Source organism: Pseudorasbora parva, chromosome 3 (assembly GCF_024679245.1).
Source record: "Pseudorasbora parva isolate DD20220531a chromosome 3, ASM2467924v1, whole genome shotgun sequence".
NCBI classification, from domain to species: Eukaryota; Metazoa; Chordata; class Actinopteri; order Cypriniformes; family Gobionidae; genus Pseudorasbora; species Pseudorasbora parva.
The window spans coordinates 48,259,900-48,278,095 of record NC_090174.1 but is presented as its reverse complement, the minus strand read 5'-3'; the positions used below and the strand labels follow the sequence as shown (position 1 = coordinate 48,278,095).

Sequence of the window (18,196 nt, the reverse complement as noted above, 5' to 3'; positions counted from 1 at the left end):
TTTGAAACACCAAGGCGGCGTCGCGCTCCCTCAAGCGAACGATTTTCAGATAGTAACAGTAAGGTTTAATTATTACAATTATTTACTGATGTTTCATTTGATAAAATTTTTGTTTTATGCTATATATTAAAATATCTATATATATAATTAGGATTACGCAAAAATAACGATTTTATAGCCATATTTTATAGCACGGCCACCCCTCCTCCATATGGAATGGTTTAGTCTGGCTTTGGGTTTGTCAATTTTAATTAGAAAAAATAATAATTTATCCTTTACGATTTTTTGATAGAGTATTATATGGCTAATTGGGCGTTTATCAAGCATTTTATGTTGGGAGCATTATTTATTATTTTAACTAAACGCAAAAAGGTTTGGAGGAACGTTTTTTTTCAAATGACTGGATACACCCCTATACAAATAGTTTCAACCTGCCACTTCCTTGTTTTTCAAAAGTTTATTTTGAAAAAAGTTGGTTGCGTTTTCGGCGTCTCCTTTACTAAGGCACCTTTTTAAAAGCCATAGTCTCTGTATATTTATCAGAAATTAATTAAACGCATGAAGAGATTTGATGGTTCATGACAGTAGCTAGCTCGAAGGCTGGCTCTTGATTTTGGAGGGTGAGACACGGAGAGTTTGATCGAGCCAGAATGTTATCCGCCACCGCTGCCAGCGTCGAGGATTTCATCCTCCGGTTTCCACTGCATGTCCTGGTGTGGGAGAATGATTACAGGAAACTGGAAAAAGAGCTACAGACGGTATGTGTGAGGTATCTGTAAATGCTGCTGTAGACTAACGTTAACGTTATATGAAGCTAACGTTAATGGCAGAATCATTGATTTGACTGCTGAGAGATTTTTGCCTCCTGTGGATGTAATGATATGCTTGTCATGTATTTAATACTCTAATGAAATTGGACTTGGTGCATTATTGGATGTTATTATAAATGCTTCATCACCTTGCCATCCACTTGTTAGCCACAGCCCTGCTGTAGTGCATTGCACTGGAGAGCTGGTGAGCTCATCCTAACAAACAGTAGAGATTCATTTTATTGCACCAAAGCTATTGATCAGGGCTTTTAAAACTGGGTTCTGTGGAAACGTTTTAAGTAAAACATTGTAAAAAAGTAAATGTTTTGAAATATGGTTAACAATTAATAATGCATAATAACTCTTAACAGTGCTGTACTGTAGTTAGTAGAACATTTTTATTGAATAATATTTTACACATTGATATTACCTTACAAATTTACAGTATGAATGGGGTCTTTATACATTTAAATATATAGCTGCCTTTTAAATTTTAGAATTGGTGGTCCCTCACACAGGAATGATCATATTTGTGGTTATGTGGCATCTAAAAGACTGAAAGTCACCCCTGCTGTACATGACATTAGACATCATGACCGTCCACAGGAAGAGGATCTAATATTCTAGTTAATTACAGTTGCATTCCCCATTTTCATCTCCCCACCCACAAGCCATGCAGCAATGCTTATGATTTTGCCCCTCTTCAGTTTCTTCCATAAGAAATGTCTGTGTTTACATTCCTTTCAGAGTTACATTGAAGAGGTGGATCCCAGGGGCCGGACCCCTCTGCACCTGGCTGTCTCACTTGGACACTTGGAGTCGGTGAGAGTGCTGCTCAGACATGGTGCGGATGTTTCCAAAGAAAATGACAAACATTGGACAGGTGAGAATGAAGCTGTGCACTAACGCCATAGCAGTCTTCAAAGTAAGCTCCATTGGCACTCACAAAAATGTCATTAGATCTATTACCACCACCACTTCCTCGGCTTGTGTCATCAGTGGTTTTTCCAACCAGTAAAAGTGTTTAGTGCCTCTGTTTCAGCTTTCCCGAGATGCAGGATTATGTATACTGTAATAATCATCTCCTCTTAAAGACACTTGACACTGGTCATTGGACTTTTTTGTCATGTGCGATTTATAGTGCACTATTTAGTAGTGCTAGACCAGTATGTTTACATTTCCATGTCTTTAGATAAGGATAAATATCTAATATATCTTGTTGTCTGCACAGTGCTGCAGGAAGCAGTTAGCACGGGTGATCCTGAGATGGTGCAGCTGGTGCTCCAGCGGCGAGATTATATCAAAGCCTCCACTGCACTGGGTGGCGTTCCAGAGCTACTATGCAAGATCCGAGAGGTGCGTCTGTCTTTTGATCCTGTTAATTATTTTTGTGAATTTTAAGTTAAAATTGTGTAATATACAGTACTGTTCAAAAGTATGGGGTGGTGAGATTTGTAATGGTTTATTATGCTCATCCAGGCTGTAATTATTTGATTAAAAATACAGTAGAATCAATAATATTGTGAAATATTATTATAATTTAATACATGCATTCTTTAGTGTCACTTGATCCTGTATAAATCTTATTAATACGCTGATTTGATGCTCAAGAAACATTTTTTATTTATGACCAATGTTAATTGTTGTGATTATTGATATTTTTGTGGAAACAGATTCATTTTTTCAGGATTCTTTTGAAGAATTGAAAGTTCACAAGAACAGCATTTTTTTACAATATGAACTGTCAAGTTGTATCAGTTTAATGCATCATTGCAATTTCCTTAAAAATTTTAATGACCCCAGGCTTTTGAATGATAGTGTATAAATTATGGATTTAGCTACATGGCTTTTACAAAACCCAGTAAACATCAAAGGCATACTGTGATATTCATAGATGTTTTGTTCTTTCAGCAATCAGATTTTTTTTTTATTTGGCAAAGGCATTTTCGGTTCTAAGCTTAAATATTTCAACTTTGCTTTTGCTTTCACTATTCACTGTTCGCTGTGTTTATTCTTTCTTGCTACCAAACAACCTCATAAAATTGCCCTTCTGTAGGTGCTGTCTGCAAAAAAAAATTATATGGCAGTCAAAATGGCATGTGACACTTGTGTTAAAGACAGCTGCATTTTGTCTGTAATGGCAGGTGGAGCAGCGCCCCACCAAAATATTCATACAAAACATAGACCTCTATATAAACTGACTCAATAATAATTTGTAAATGTGTTAAGCTTTCTGCCAAAAACATTTTTTAATATTTGAGACTACTTGAATATTACAGTTTTACGTATGGATTCGGCAAGCGTGTATAATGACACTAAGCTGGGCAAAGAGTGCCTGAGCTCTGCCCCGATCTCCAATGCGCCACAATTTTCCAATGTAAATTTGTGGTGAAAATGGAACTGCAGCGTGCTCTAATTGAGAGCTATTGGGGCAGTTACTGCCCCGCTTATTTTCAAGATACCTTAAAGGGGTGGTTGCATGTGATTTCACTTTTTTTATCTTTAGTTAGCGTGTAATGTTGCTGCTTGAGGGTAAACAGTATCTGCAAAATTACAGCGCTGAAAGTTCAATGCAAACGGAGATATTGTCTTTTAAAGTTATGGCAGTTTATTGCTTACAAAAACGGCCGGTTTGGACAACAACAAGCTTCTTCCCGGGTTGCTGACATCATAAACCTAGCCTGACGTGATCATACTCAATTCTAGTCAAAATATGAGTCTGAAACTGCTCAATTGGGCTGTGATTATGGGGCGTGTTTCAACCGAAACAGGAGAGACCTCAATTGGACAGACCTACAACCAATCAGAGCAACGAAGCGACGTCAACAGAGCTCAACTGCACTGTGTTGCCAAGTCCGCGTTTCCCCCGCGGATTGTTTTCTATGTCCGCGGATTGAAGCGACTATTATGTGATATATAGACCCATGAGTGCGAATTTTAGCAGGCAACCTTGCCAAAATAACACACATTTTACCCCCAAACGCCATTTTTTTCCGGAGAACCCCCCGAGAAGCTATTGTTTAGGTCTAGTAGTTGGCGGGTTTTGTTGTAAAAACTTGGCAACCCTGTCTGTTGCACGCTGGAATCAGGCTGGTATACACGATCTTTGCCGGTGTTGTAAAAAAATTAAAGAATTTAATGATACACAGAGTACTTACCCAACATGATCATCATTTCTGAGAGAAATTGTGAAGCTGAATGCATACAAACAAGCTCTCCGTTTAGGATTTGAACAAATATAATCCAAGCCCCTTTGATGACGTGCATGATTACGTTACTGTTTATCATCTGTCAGTCATCGACTAAAGCCCGCCCTGATGATTTCATTGGTCCGAATAGTTTCTGTTCGGGGATAATTACTCCTCTATGGAGCGATGCCAGACCTAAAACAATTGTAGGCGGGGCTAAGTTCAGCTGGAATCCAGGCTATCATAAACCCTTGCTATTAACATAAACACAATAGACGTGTTCGACTTCACCTAGTGATGCGCAGACCGATCGGCGGTAGACTTGAAGCAGTGCATGCCGGTTTGAAATTTTGTCCGACTTGAGATGGCGCCAACGGCACGTGACTTTGACGAATGTCAACAAAGTACCGCGAGAGCGATTCGAGAGCAGCCAGCTGATGCAGCCGCTGCAGATTCTCAAGGATGGCTGCAGGAGGATGCAAGAGCTCTGATGACGACACAGCTGATCCATGATTGGCCAGACTCACCGCATGACAGCGATCACTTGTTTATTCTAAAACCTTATGTTACGCTAATGCTCACAAATCATTTATTAATAACAGTAAAAACTCTTTTCATGTAGTCGCGATGTTATATTGTCATGTTTATCAAACTAAAACTGATAAAAATAATGGTAAAAGTAATGGTTAGGGATGTGGTGTTTCCGGACAACCTGTGTATGGCACTTCAGCCAATAAAAATCCATGAAACTACAGTTGGCCATCTAACCAAGTGTTTGGCTTCATAGAAGCAGGAAGCAAACGAGCCATTCAAAGGACAGTGCAGACAACGGTGTGGAATAAAGGTAAAATATAAGAAAAATACAGCGTTTTAAAAATATTAAGTATTAAGACATGTTATAATGCGCCCCATAACCAAGCCTAGAAAAAAACCACAGAACCACCCCTTTTAGCAAACCGTGCTCCAGACCGAGACGATATCAATCCACTATAGCTGTGTGTGCATCTGGTCAGTATTTAGTCAGTAATGTCTGTTCTTCCTTTGTGGACTAGTGTATCAAATAAAATTATACATCCTTTCGTTTAAACATGCTCCTGTGAATAGCCTTTATATTGTTCCGTTGTGTTTTATGTTTGTTTTGAGAATACACATGACTTTTCCTCGCCGGAATTCCTCCATAACTAATTAACATTAGAGCGCCACCCTCAGGCTTAGTAGTGTTCTTAATGTTTTTAGCGATTAGAATATAAAGCTTACAAAATCTAGCCAGATCTAGCCCAGGATCTGCCCTACCTACATTTACATTCAGGAGCCGCTACTGGTTGAAGTCATGTGAAAGAGCCTGAAGTGTAATGAACCTTTTTTTATCCCAGTCTCCAGATTTCTACATGGAGATGAAGTGGGAGTTTACTAGCTGGAGTAAGTGCTTTTTTTTCCTTCTCACATGAATCCTTATGATTTTTTAGGATGTAGTATGATCCTCATCTTGTGCTTCTTTTCTCACTCCAGTTCCTCTCGTGTCCCGCGTATGTCCAAGCGACGTGTGCAGAATCTGGAAGAGTGGGGCCTGTCTGAGAGTGGACACCACCCTGCTGGGCTTTGAAAACATGACCTGGATCAGAGGAAGAAGAAGCTATATATTCAGAGAAGAGAGTTAGTTATTCTGTCTGCCTGTCAAGTCTAGTCTGTATGTAGTTTACACATTAATTTATTGATGGAGTTCTAGCAAATGTGTCCTTATTTTAAATTTGTATGTTTACTGGTGCGCTTTGTATGAGGATGAATGATATGCCTGATGTTTATTTGTGATTGGTCAGTGTCATGTGGACTTTACATGCGTGTTCTCACAGACAACTGCACCGAGCTGATGGAAGTTAATCACGAGGACGAAGTGGTGGACACCGAGCGTTTTGATCTTTCCCGCGAGATTGAGGATGTCACTCTGGACTCCATGCAGCCCGCTGAACAGGAAGTTGCCAAGAGGCTAACAACACCCATTGTCAACACGTATCTGGACACAAAGGACATTGCATTTGAAAGGTATGGCCATGTATATATGATTTAAATAAATATACTACCGTTCAGAAGATTAGGGTCAGTAAGACTTTTTAATGTTTTTGAAATAAGTCTCTTATGCTCACCAAGGATACATTTATTTGAAATACAGTAAAAACATTAATATTATAAATTATTATTATTTCATTCTAAAATAGTTTTTTTAAAATATGTATGTATATATATATATATATATATATATATATATATATATATATATATATATATATATATATATATATATATATATATAATATAGTGCTGCAGATATATATATATATATATCAGTGCTGCAGATTTCTCTCGCGACTCATCAGTCTTCACCATAGACCGTAAAAACAGACGAGCGCTTTAATCTAACGCTTAACGCCGTTGCAGAGACTTTCTGTTTGTTCCGGTCAGATCGCGAAACAAAATGCACAAAAACTGTCCCTGCTCTTGATGTACAACCACTGATGGTATTCGGTTTTGATGAGAGAAAAAATAGGCTACGAGGGCATATTAGAAACGAGAACTTCTGACTAGTTTAACAGACTAGACCAGTGATTAAGCAAAGTGTGCAAATCTATTTGCCTTTATTCACGTGAAAAATCTTGGCACAACACTATTGTGTTTAGATGCAATAATTAAACGCAATTAATAAATGTAATTATAAACTCAGTATGTCTCATTTAGTTGGTAACATTTAAATTGGCCACCGTGTGAAATGACAAAATCATATAATAGAATATAACAGTATAGCCTACTGATAACTGTAAGCAGGTAAGCACTACAAGATGTTTTTGAAATCATTAGAGAAAACGACAAAATTACTTATTCACAAAATTACGTGTGTGAATAAGTGCTACCTGTTTAAAATGTGCTTGAACCCGATCATATTCAGTAGAAGGTAAAAAAAAAAAATCCCTTAAACTTTAACATCCCGCTCATGCCCATCGCCGTGATCATCTGTATCAAGCTGGTTGTTTACCGTGTGAGTTCTGAACACTGCACCATGTGCTTATTTAAATCTTTTCGTTTCTACACATATTAGGCTACATATTCCTCATGTCTGTGAGGCAAGCCTGCCGAGTTTCAGTTTATTTGAGACGCGCTTCAGTTCATGAGCAATGAAAGCGATGGCTTCCGCGACCTATTTATTTCTTATTTATTAAATATATGCAATTAACCGAAGAAACCTTTATTAAAATTAAGAGACAATTTGTACAAAACGAAAGAAAGGCTTTTTACAAAACAAAACTTAATATTAAACTAAATATAACCACCAAAATCATTTCTGACCCACTTGCATCTTTGCACCTTATAGCCTATAATAATCAGATGAAATCTAAAAATAATATTATAATATTTAAACATAAATATGAAGAAAAAAGACATTGTTTAATGGCTACAACAAGTATAGTAAGCTACAGATTTATGTAATGTCTGAGCTGCATTTGAACGAACATAATTTTACCAGTGGGTTCATGAGCGCGCGCCTGCGGATTATTGAGCTGATCACACCGGCTCCGCTCCGCTCATTAGTCATTACAGGCTCGTTCTCGATACTTACACGGGCAGGGCCGGTCTCTCGGGTGCATGGGCTCGGGTAGGGTTGGGCTTTATTTTTTTGAGCCGATCTACGCTCTAGTTCTGGCGAAAAATGTACTGCTGTGCCGGCCCGTTGTCATAAATTGTTCTCGTGATGGAGCGGTAGTGGAGCTCTCTCGGAGCGAGTAAAAAACACAACGCTCCGACTTTTAAAAAAAATCGCTCCTCACTCCATTCAAAATCTCGCCGCTCCACTCCTCACTCCACTCCGCTCACATAGGCCTACTCTGCTTCGCAGGCTGTGGAGAATTGCAATCCTCCATAGCCACGGAGCGCTGTCATGACAGCGAGGGCATCACGTCGCAGGCTTACGGTATCGATAAGAGGCAGTTTTAATCTGACAATTTGACCGAAAAGATTTCATTTTGTCGGACATTTAATTTTTTTCCCGGCCAATGTCCGGTAATTACCGGACAACGGAAACCCTGATATATATATAAGTATAACTTATTCCTGTGAAGGCAAAGCTGAATCCATCAGCATCCATTACTCCAGTCTGCAGTGTCACATGATCTTTAATCAATAATACATTTCTTATTTTTATCAATGTTGAAAACAGTTGTGCTGCTTCATAATTTTGTGGATCCCTGGTACATGTTTTCAAAATTCTTTGATAAATATTGTATGTTTGGAAGAACAGCTTTTATTTTAAATATTTTTTTTCCCCCACTTTTGATCAATTTTATGCATCCTTGCTATAAAAAAAATCAGTAACTGAATTAAATTGATTCATTGAAATAGACAATCTAAACTGATCCTCAAAAAGGAATTCTTAAAACAATTCATTCTGTGCTCAGGTCTAAATCCGGTATCTGGGGTTGGAGGTCAGACAGAACAGAAGTAGTAAATGGATTTGAAGCCAAGGTGAGCCATCAACCAGCTGTTTATGACCTATAATGTCATTAAGAATCATTGAAAAGAGAAAAATTGGAAAATCATTTAGAGTTACAGATAACTCCAAAGTGAAAAGCTAAGCTTCAGAAACATTAGACTGTTTTTTTTTAGAGCAGTGAGCTTCAGAATAAGGCAGTCTTTGTCCTGTGGGTGATGATGCTGCTTTTGGCAGGTTTTTTCAGTGAACAATGTGAACGTTGTGATTCGCACCAGGACGGAGCACCTCACAGACGAGGAGAAGGCGAGGATAAAAAGTAATTAACCCACTTTAAGATTTACACTATATATATCGTACCCCTTTTCCACCAAAATGGTGCTGATGCTCGACTGGGAAGCTGCAAATCTCTCTCAAAACCAACCTGTTTTGTATGCTTACTTTAGGGATGAACTGTGACTTTATTGATGTTATTAAAGTACATGACCAGCACACAAACAATATAGCACACACTAATCTTTGAAAGCTGAAAACTGTTTGTTTAACAGTGTGACATGCAAAGTATTTTGATTCATGGTCTTTATACCATCACAAGCTGCTTTTGATGGAATGGGTTAAAGTTATGACAATCAATTCACAAGCATTGAAAATATAGACAGAGAAAAATTAGAGGAGTGGCTGTGCAGAGTGACAAACGTATTAACAGAATGTCTGTCATTTGAATGTGCGACTGTCACCACATCTGTGTTTCCATTGTAAACAGATTTGAGGAACAGTCTAGTGTGATCTAGTTTTGTTTTGAATCAGCTTTGCCAGATTAAGTTGTTTTGAAAACTTGATTTAGTGCAGATGTTACGCTGTCCCCTGGCTTTTTATCATTATCAGTTTGAAGCCCATAATTGCTTTTCCGCCAATGAAAGCACATGGAATTGTTCCAGATTGGGCTCCAGCACCCTGTCGGTGGTAAAGAGTCAATAGGCTGTTCCCAGCAGTTCTCTGTTATGTTTACTGATTAATATTAATTCCTGATGCTTTTGATCTCCACAGGTGAAAGGAATGTTCTGGAATCTTTACTCGGCACTGTAGAACAACAGATCGGTGCTCAAGGGGTAAGATGAACACACACAAAATACACTGAATTTATTTTCTTCTTAAGTGTTTGGACACCAAACCAAGTGGCGTTTTCTCAGAAATAAGCCATTATAGAAATGATAACCAACAGGTCTCAAGGTGATAATTTAGTGGGTCTGAAATCTCTGAATCATTCCTCTTTAGATTCACACAGGTGTCCTAGCAAAGTAACCACAGGTGTAATTCATTAGATTACCTATGAACATGTTCCAAATACTTTGTGTATATTTTGAATGGTATATCTATTAAAGGTGCACTATGCAACTTTTCGGTCCACTAGAGGGCGCCTATTCAAAACAAAGGTGTAGTTTGATGGCCAAGTTTTATCGCAGAATCTTGGGACATGCGGTCTTCACATGTCTTGAGCACCGTCCTTCGGATGAGATGCTAAACCGAGGTCCTGACTCTCTGTGGTCATTAAAAATCCCAGGATGTCCTTCACAAAATTAGTAGGGGTGTAACCCTGGCGCATGATGGCGTTGATGGATCCTGACCAAATTTGCCCATTGGCCCCTGTCCATCATGGCCTCCTAATAATCCCCATATACTGATTGGCTTCATCACTCTCCACCAATCAGCTGGTGTGTGGTGGGTGTTCTGGCGCAATATGGCTGCCGTCGCATCATCCAGGTGGATCCTACAAATTGGTGGTGGTTGAGGAGATTCCACCCCTTATAAATGTAAAGCACTTTGAGGACACAAAGATATATATATATGTTAGGGATATATATAAAACAACAGATATCAACAGATATATAACAAATTAGGGATGTCCCTAGGATGTAATGCTCTGTTTTTGCCTTATTTGTAAGGGTCATGAATATTAATGTTGAGCTCTGCTCTGATTGGCTTATTTCAGCAGCTCACACAAGTTCAGTTGTTCAGCGAGCGGCTCGTGAGTCCTGACAGAACACACGCCAACTAAAGGACACTTTAAGCAGAACATCTCAAATGGAGATTGCTAAAATGCAGCTTACTTGTTTATTGGTGTTTTCAGATCATCCACGTACGAGAGAGCTTGTGTGCATATGGTTGCCAGATTGTACATGTTTAGGTAAAACACCGGATAGTATACGTGTTCTTTTCACAGATAAGCTCTGATCGGGGGATTTAAATGACTGAAATCTAGCAACCGCCAAAAACAAAACCAGTGCTTTTTATTCAAGTTTTTATTTTTTAAACAAGTTTAAAAATTTTGTGCAAGTTTTTATTTTTTAGACTCATCAACAATATTGCATGTTTATATGTTAGTCATAATGTAGGCTACGCAGTGACTGTGATGTACTCTGAAATACAAGCATGCAAAAACATCATGCTTCAGTTCTCAAAATATAAATGTTTTACAAAATGAATAGAATCCTTGTCTATCATTTTAACTTATATGGAGGAGAAGGTGACATTAGCTAGAAGGATGGAGTGAGCGATCTGTAAGCAACTAAACTAATCTAACGAAGTATGACATGCGTATTAATAGTTGTATTTTGTAATACAAAATAATATTACCCTTTGTCATTAGACACACTATTTAGTTTTGTATGGTACTTTGGAGTTTCCTATTGTTACTGTACTAGAATCTTGCGTTATCTAGACAATGCTGTCTCTCTAAGAAACTTTCAATTTAATCAGAAATTGTTTAAACAGTCAATATGTGGATAAATAACTACTTACTGCTTGCAGGAATATTTCCCTTTCTTCAGTTTTAGATGCTGATATTAGCTTGCTTGATATTGTCCCAGGTTAGAAAAACTGTCCGTGGTGAAATGGGCCGAGCAAACGAATGATTTTGAATTAAATTGTTGCGGTATCCGATTATAATAAACATCAACCATGACTGTTGACATTTTGTATCTGTGGGAAGAGTATGAATAGTCCTAGTGTTTTTAATTCTAGGGCACCTTTAAAGATAATTAGGACACATGATGTGCATTTGAAATTATTTAGTGATTAAATCAATACTGTGATATTCCATTCAAGAAATAAGAATTGTCAGTTTTAATTCCATGGTGACTTTAGAGCAGGGCTATTTAAATCTTGCCCTGGAGGGCCAATGTGCTGCAGAGTTTAGCTCCAACCCTGATCAAACACCCCCACCTGTGATTGTGTTGATTAGGGTTGGAGCTAAACTCTGCAGTGCATTGGACGTCCAGGGCAAGAATAACCCTGCTTTAGAGTCACCATCCATACTAAATACTATTCAAAATAAGAATGTATTTGCCAAAGTATGTCCCAAATCGTAGTATGTTGCAAAGAGTATGCCAAAGATACCCAGATCGTTTACTATTTCCGGAAAAGTAATAGTAAACTAAAGTAAAGTTTCTAAAGTACAGAATGACGCACACTCTAACGGCTGATGCGAGTTTGACGTGATTTTGATTAGAACTACAAGCACGGATAGAAAAGTGTTAAAAAACTACAAACATGACGGATGTGCGAGGCTAAGTAGAGAGGTTTAATAAAGGGGTTTGAGTGACCAACTATCAGTATTTAACCTGACAAAAATATATTTATTTAGTGTTTTCCACATTATATGTCACCTGCAGCAGCATTGTGAACTTATTTAATGATACGTTTGGCCACTAACCTTTAAATGCATCATTATATTTAAACTGCAAACACACGAGGAGAGTCTCTGCATTAAAGACACACACATGGCAGATCAATGAGCGTCTACATTTCTCTCCGAGAATGGAAGTTAATGCGGTAGGAAATAAAACTGAATGTGGAGGATTTGAACTGTGACGTTGATTGACGGCAGCTTAAACGGTGACGGGATGCACGCAACTAAGCGACAGAGTCTGTTAAATATGACTAATTAGTATGTCCCAAAACTTGCATAGTCTTCTGCTACACACTCAAAAGTATATACTTTTTGTAGTTCACAAAAAGAGTACATAGTTTTAGGATGTAGTATGAGTAGGCGAATTGGGAAGCAGCACATGACTCAGTGCTTTTTGGGACCACTGTATTTTATGATTTTAGGGTCTGATTCTGATTAGGCTTCTGTATTTATTGTTTCTTTGTTTGATTACAGGACATGACTATGGAGTTTGCCACTGCCACAAACCCCACAGCTATTACTCCAGAGGAGTACTTTAACCCCAACTTCGACCTGCAGGGTAGAGACATTGGTCGACCCATTGAGCTCACTATCAGAACACAGAAGTAAAACATTTCTCACTGACCTCAATCGTGTGTGTGTGTGTGTGTGTGTGTGTGTGTGTGTGTGTGTGTGTGTGTGTGTGTGTGTGTGTGTGTGTGTGTGTGTGTGTGTGTGTGTGTGTGTGTGTGTGTGTGTGTGTGTGTGTGTGTGTGTGTGTGTGTGTGTGTGTGTGTGTGTGTGTGTGTGTTTTTGTATAGTTTGTGTATTGTGAAATGAGTATTGCAACATAAACATAGTTTATGAAGACACTTGCTGTGTCCTCGTAAAACAAATGGCTTAAATTCTAAACAGTTTTTTTGAAATTCAAACAAGTGCAGAACGTTTTCTGTGATTGGTTGTGTGTGTGTGTGTGTGTGTGTGTGTGTGTGTGTGTGTGTGTGTGTGTGTGTGTGTGTGTGTGTGTGTGTGTGTGTGTGTGTGTGTGTGTGTTAAAGAATTGAAGAAATGGTTGAGGTTTTTTGTGACCCCTTCTCAGGTTTAAAGGCACCCTGTGGATGAGCGAGGAGCATCCTCTGTCTCTGGTGGAGCAGGTCACTCCCATCATTGACCTGATGGCTCGCACCAGCACTCACTTTGCCCGACTCAGGGACTTCATCAACCTCAGGTTTCCCCCTGGCTTTCCTGTGAAGATCGGTGAGTGAAAGAATGAAAAAGAGGATCAAACAGCCGTACTCTTCAGTTCTGAAATTAAACCCTGCCCAGCATAAAATTTGCATTTGTAATGTTATACATCAGCTTAAATATTAACTTATCTAACCTGCAACAAAACTGCAAGTACACTTATGAAATTCAACTAAACGTTTCCAAATGATGTATGGAAAATAGTTTAGTATTAACTAATCTAACATTCCTGTTTTTCAAGACTGCTTTAATGTCTCTAGCCTGGACTTAGGTGTTGCCTACATTTTGGTAGTCAGACCGAGAATATTTCTTGTGTGACTGGCTTTAATATAACTAGATCATGGTTCAATTTCTGTTGTGTTCTGACAGAAATCCCATTGTTCCATGTGTTGAATGCCCGCATCACATTTGGAAGCGTCAACAAATGCAGTACAGATGAGCCTCTGGACACCAACCAATCAGCTTCTACACCCACACCCACAGAAGAGAAGTGTGACAACCAGGCTTCAGGTTTGGAAATAGGTGAATTTATTCCTTGTCTGTTTAAATAACTTTTAAAGGGACAATTCACCCAAAAATTAAAATTCTGTCATCATTTACTCACCCTCAAGTTGTTCCGAACCTGTATGAATTTCTTTTTTCTGTTGAACACAAATAATATTTTGAAGAACGTCATTAACCAAATAGTTGATGGACCTCATTGACTTCCATAGTAGGGGGAAAAAATGTCTGTGGAAGTCAGAGGAGCCTATTAAATTTTTGGTTACTGACATTCTTCAAAATATATTTTGTGTTCAGCAGAAAACAGAAACTCATACAAGTTTGTAACAACTTCTTCTTTTTCTTTCGGCTATTCCCTTCAGGGGTCGCCACAGCGAATCATCTGCCTTAATCTATTCCTATCCTATTTATCCAAAGTTGTTATTTGTAACAACTTAAGGGTGAATAAATGATGACATTCTTCATTTTGGGGTGAACTATCCCTTTAACTGTACCAATTACAAACCATCTCAAAGTTCATATTGAGAATGCGTTATTTGGATTGATCCAGCGGGGAAATGTTCTAGCATGTTTTATTCACTAAATGTTGTTTACTTGCTCCCGCAGGACCTGCTCAATTCGAGGTGTGTCCGTCTGTGTTCATGGCACCTGCACACTATCACCACAGAGGAGGCAACCGCCATTCCAACACACGCCATTACAACCCAGTGCATCATGATGAAGAGCTGCTCCAGTATGCCATTCACCAGAGCCTGCTTGAGTCCAGTGCACTTCATTCACAGGTCAGAAAGCTTCTGAGACTATTTTGTGCAATTCTTGATGTTGTCTGTCTCTAATATGCTTTCTGTTGGGTCTTTTTTGAAGGACACGTTAAGTGATTCCGATGGACAGGCAACACAATCCATGATGAACCGGTTGAGTGATGGGTAATTTTGACATTATTTGTTCAGTCTTTTGTTCTTTGGCAAATAGTTACACATACTAATCTAGAGGTTTTTTACTACTTCAAAGAAGTTGTTCTTTTTTTTTAAATAATAAAAAATAGTTTCTTGCACCAAATGAGCATATTAGAATGATTTCTGAAGAATCATGTGACACTAAAGACTGGAGTGATGATTCAGCTTTGCCATCACAGAAATAAAATGTGAAAAATATATTAAAGTAGAAACCGGTTATATAGTAATAATATTGCGCAATATAGTTGTTTTAATTTATATTTAATCAAATAAATGCAGCCTTGATGAGCTAAAGAGACTTCAAAAACATTAAAAAAAAATCTCCACCCATCAAAACTTTTGAAGCAGTAGTCTAGTTCAGGGTTCTTATGCAGTTTCCTCTCACAATAATTTTAGCAGTGTATTACAGAACCTCTCAAAAAACATTTGCAAAAAAAATATATATATATATACAGACTCTTGTGTGCGCATGAGAAACCATTAAACTTAGCATATAGGACAAGGCACACTGAGCCACCTATTGTGCTATCAGCCCATTTCGCCTAAAGCTTTCAGTGGCAATGTGAATTGTAATTAGCAGACGTGGTGCACTGCAAATTTAAACGAGAACCAATAAAAAGCATCAGAATAGCATCACTTTACTAAATGGCCTTTAAATTGCAGGAGGCATCGTGCACATCAAAAACAGGCAAAGCAACAAAATAATATGGTTTAACTTATCCTTGCTTTTTTACAGAACATATTCAGATGTAACCAACTTTGTAATCATTAACATTTTCATAACTGTAATTTAATTACACATTTTACACATAATTACATATAAGTAACTGTAACCCCCCCAACACTGCCTAATATAAAGCTGAAAATGATGCTGTATGAACCATTTATGTTAAATATGATCTGAAAATCAATCTACAGAGAGGTTTGTAAATTTAAGTCTGGATAAGTATGGAATTTTGAAATGGAAAATGTCTAGGAAAAATATGGGTAGGGTGATATTTCTAAGTGCACTCTGTCCATTCCTGTGGACATTTTCTTAATTTGTCTCATTATGTTCTGTTACATAACCACAGGTCTGAGTCTGAGGGAGTTTTAGTAGACCTCAGTGACACCACACCCTCAAGCTCTGGCTCCACCTCCAGCCCTGACACTGAACTGCGATTGGCTATGGAGCTTTCGGCCCGGGCACAGGAGGAGGAAGAAAGGAGAAGGAAAGAAGAAGAAGAGGAATTAGAGAGGATTTTACAACTCTCATTAACGGAAAAGTGACAGAGTAAGATGAGGGAAGGAAAGACAAAGGGAGTTCCTGTTATTGCCATAACCATTAAAACCTTTTTATTCATACCTTTCTTCAGATTCATGCAACTCTCTGTTGCCACTGACATACGACTACACTTAGTTACGTTTTCAGTTTGGAGATGACATCTGGAAGGTTCTGCTTCCTTACCCCAATACGCATTTTATTCATCATTTTTACTGCTTTCCACTTTCTTTCCCTCCTGCAAAGAGGTTATCCCGCTTGTATTTTATAAGAAATCCAGTGCTGCTTTTTTAAGATCATGTGGTAGAAAGGTTGTGATGTCCTTGACGGTCCAAACATGAGCCTGTGTGAGTTTGTACATCTTGACAGTAATGACTAGATATTGTTTTTTGTTTTGTTTTTTGATAGAAAGGAAGGCTTTTTGCATTAACATTAGCTTTAGGTTTTATTAATACTATATCTCAGGGTTAAACTGATCACCAGTTATTGGTTCCTTTAAAACCATTTTATAAACAGCCAAGGAAAGTGAAAGACATGAATGTTTTACACAAAGCAGTAGGACAGTACCATTATTAACCCGAGCGCTTTTGTCATTACACAACTTCTGACTGAAGCGTCTCTACTCTAAAGGCAATAAATCCACACCACTGTGCCTCGCTGGAGTGAGAGGCACTCATACAGACCGGAATATTCCTGAAAGGGGCTGTCTGATGTAAGCCAATACGCCTCAAGCTTTTAGTCTGCCTAATTTGTAAAATGATACAATAAAACCACTTGGATCGCCATAAGTATGTTGTATGAAAGCATGAATGTGGCAGTACTGGGTCACTTTTCCTGGCACCAACCAAACCTCATGCTACACTAAAGGACTTGGGGGGGAATGTGTGACGAGAAAACCAGCTGTTTTATTTTGGGAAGGTGACGTTAAAATAGTTGCCTGTGGGAATGTGTGCGGATGGGCAGCACTGTTTGCTGACAGAGGTTCTGATAAATGATAAATGTGGAAGAACCTGCCCTGCTCTGTTTGGGAATCTCGTGCTGTTCCTTCCTCTTGTAGCTGACATTGCTATTTATTTTGTTTTTTGTTTTTCCCCCTTAATGTCTTGAATGTTCTTTTGTTGACTTCTTCCTGTACGTGTTTTTAAAGCTTTGAGAGGCTGGAAAGACATCTGAGTATTGACTTTTGACTTAAAGCTTGCAGTATCTCACTACTTTTTGTATGAACCAGTGTGTGCTTGATTTTTACCATATATGTCACTTCATAATTTTCATCATAATTCTTCCTGTAGCAAACAAGAATCTGAGGCCACAATTTTGCATTTATAATAATAGGGATGTTGTACAAAACATTGATTTTAGTTTGCTCTTTTTATTCTTATGCTGCATTGAAATAACAGACTAGAATAAATCTGGCTACGATTATCCACACGTCATTATCCATGGACACAGAATATAGTTTGGTTTCTTGATTTAAAACCTAATTTAACTTTTGGTATTTGGGTATAAATCTTAACTAACTGAATTGCCAAAATGTTTAATGGTCTTTACTGGATCAGGGTTAGTGTTGGTTTAATTCTCTTGTCATTGCTACAAAATGCAAGTTTAACGTATCCTGTTTCAGCATGTTGAAGTAATCCTGAAGGCATTTGTAAAATGTGATGTATGTTTGACACACAGAAAAAGATGTTTTTACTTTAATAAAGGCACTTTATTGACTTTATGGTGCTTCATTAACTATATGACAGCTGCTGGACATGGCTAATCAAATAATAAAGGCGTAAAAGCAATTAACATGATCAGATCAATTTCATCATAAAAACCAAGTTATACAAATTTATTTTTACTTTAGATATTGGTGACAAATATCTGAAATGTCAAATGTGTCTTTTTGATATATTCATGAAATGGCTTTTTTGCATACTTTATTATAAGTTGTCTTAATTCATGCTGCTCGTATTTTTATTACAATCGTTTCAAATCTATCCATTTATTTAACTTTTATTTCAGGAAAATCTATCCATTTCCTGTGCCTCATGAATTGTATTTTTAAAAAACCAACAGATGGCACTGTTCTGATGTGTTCCAATTTGTTCTT

At 38.0% G+C, this 18,196-nt stretch overlaps 1 protein-coding gene across 3 annotated transcripts; it reads left to right on the top strand.

Annotated features, from left to right (window-relative positions):
• Nucleotides 1-53: 53 nt before the first annotated feature.
• On the top strand, nucleotides 54-17,816 carry ankrd13a (ankyrin repeat domain 13A). 3 transcript variants are annotated; one of them, XM_067439307.1, is made up of 16 exons: nucleotides 56-758; nucleotides 1,557-1,692; nucleotides 2,041-2,165; nucleotides 5,371-5,416; nucleotides 5,507-5,650; nucleotides 5,848-6,037; nucleotides 8,440-8,506; nucleotides 8,709-8,790; nucleotides 9,519-9,580; nucleotides 12,634-12,764; nucleotides 13,238-13,395; nucleotides 13,753-13,905; nucleotides 14,491-14,666; nucleotides 14,749-14,810; nucleotides 15,914-16,113; nucleotides 16,196-17,816. In XM_067439307.1, the coding sequence occupies exons 1-15, from the start codon at nucleotides 651-653 to the stop codon at nucleotides 16,107-16,109; spliced, it is 1,836 nt and encodes a 611-aa protein (XP_067295408.1). In that variant the 5' UTR covers nucleotides 56-650; the 3' UTR covers nucleotides 16,110-16,113; nucleotides 16,196-17,816. The 3 variants fall into 3 exon arrangements, with proteins under 3 accessions (XP_067295409.1, XP_067295408.1, XP_067295407.1); XM_067439308.1 differs by having other exon boundaries at nucleotides 54-758; nucleotides 13,753-13,893; nucleotides 15,914-17,816; XM_067439306.1 differs by having other exon boundaries at nucleotides 57-758; nucleotides 15,914-17,816.
• The last annotated feature ends 380 nt before the right edge of the window (nucleotides 17,817-18,196 follow it).

Excerpts from the sequence above, each read along its gene's own strand:
- ankrd13a (XM_067439307.1), top strand. The coding sequence starts at position 651 with ATGTTATCCGCCACCGCTGCCAGCGTCGAGGATTTCATCCTCCGGTTT. Across the intron at positions 5,651-5,847 it reads CTATATATTCAGAGAAGAGA|ACAACTGCACCGAGCTGATG; the intron begins GTTAGTTATTCT and ends GTGTTCTCACAG. Across the intron at positions 6,038-8,439 it reads AAGGACATTGCATTTGAAAG|GTCTAAATCCGGTATCTGGG; the intron begins GTATGGCCATGT and ends TTCTGTGCTCAG.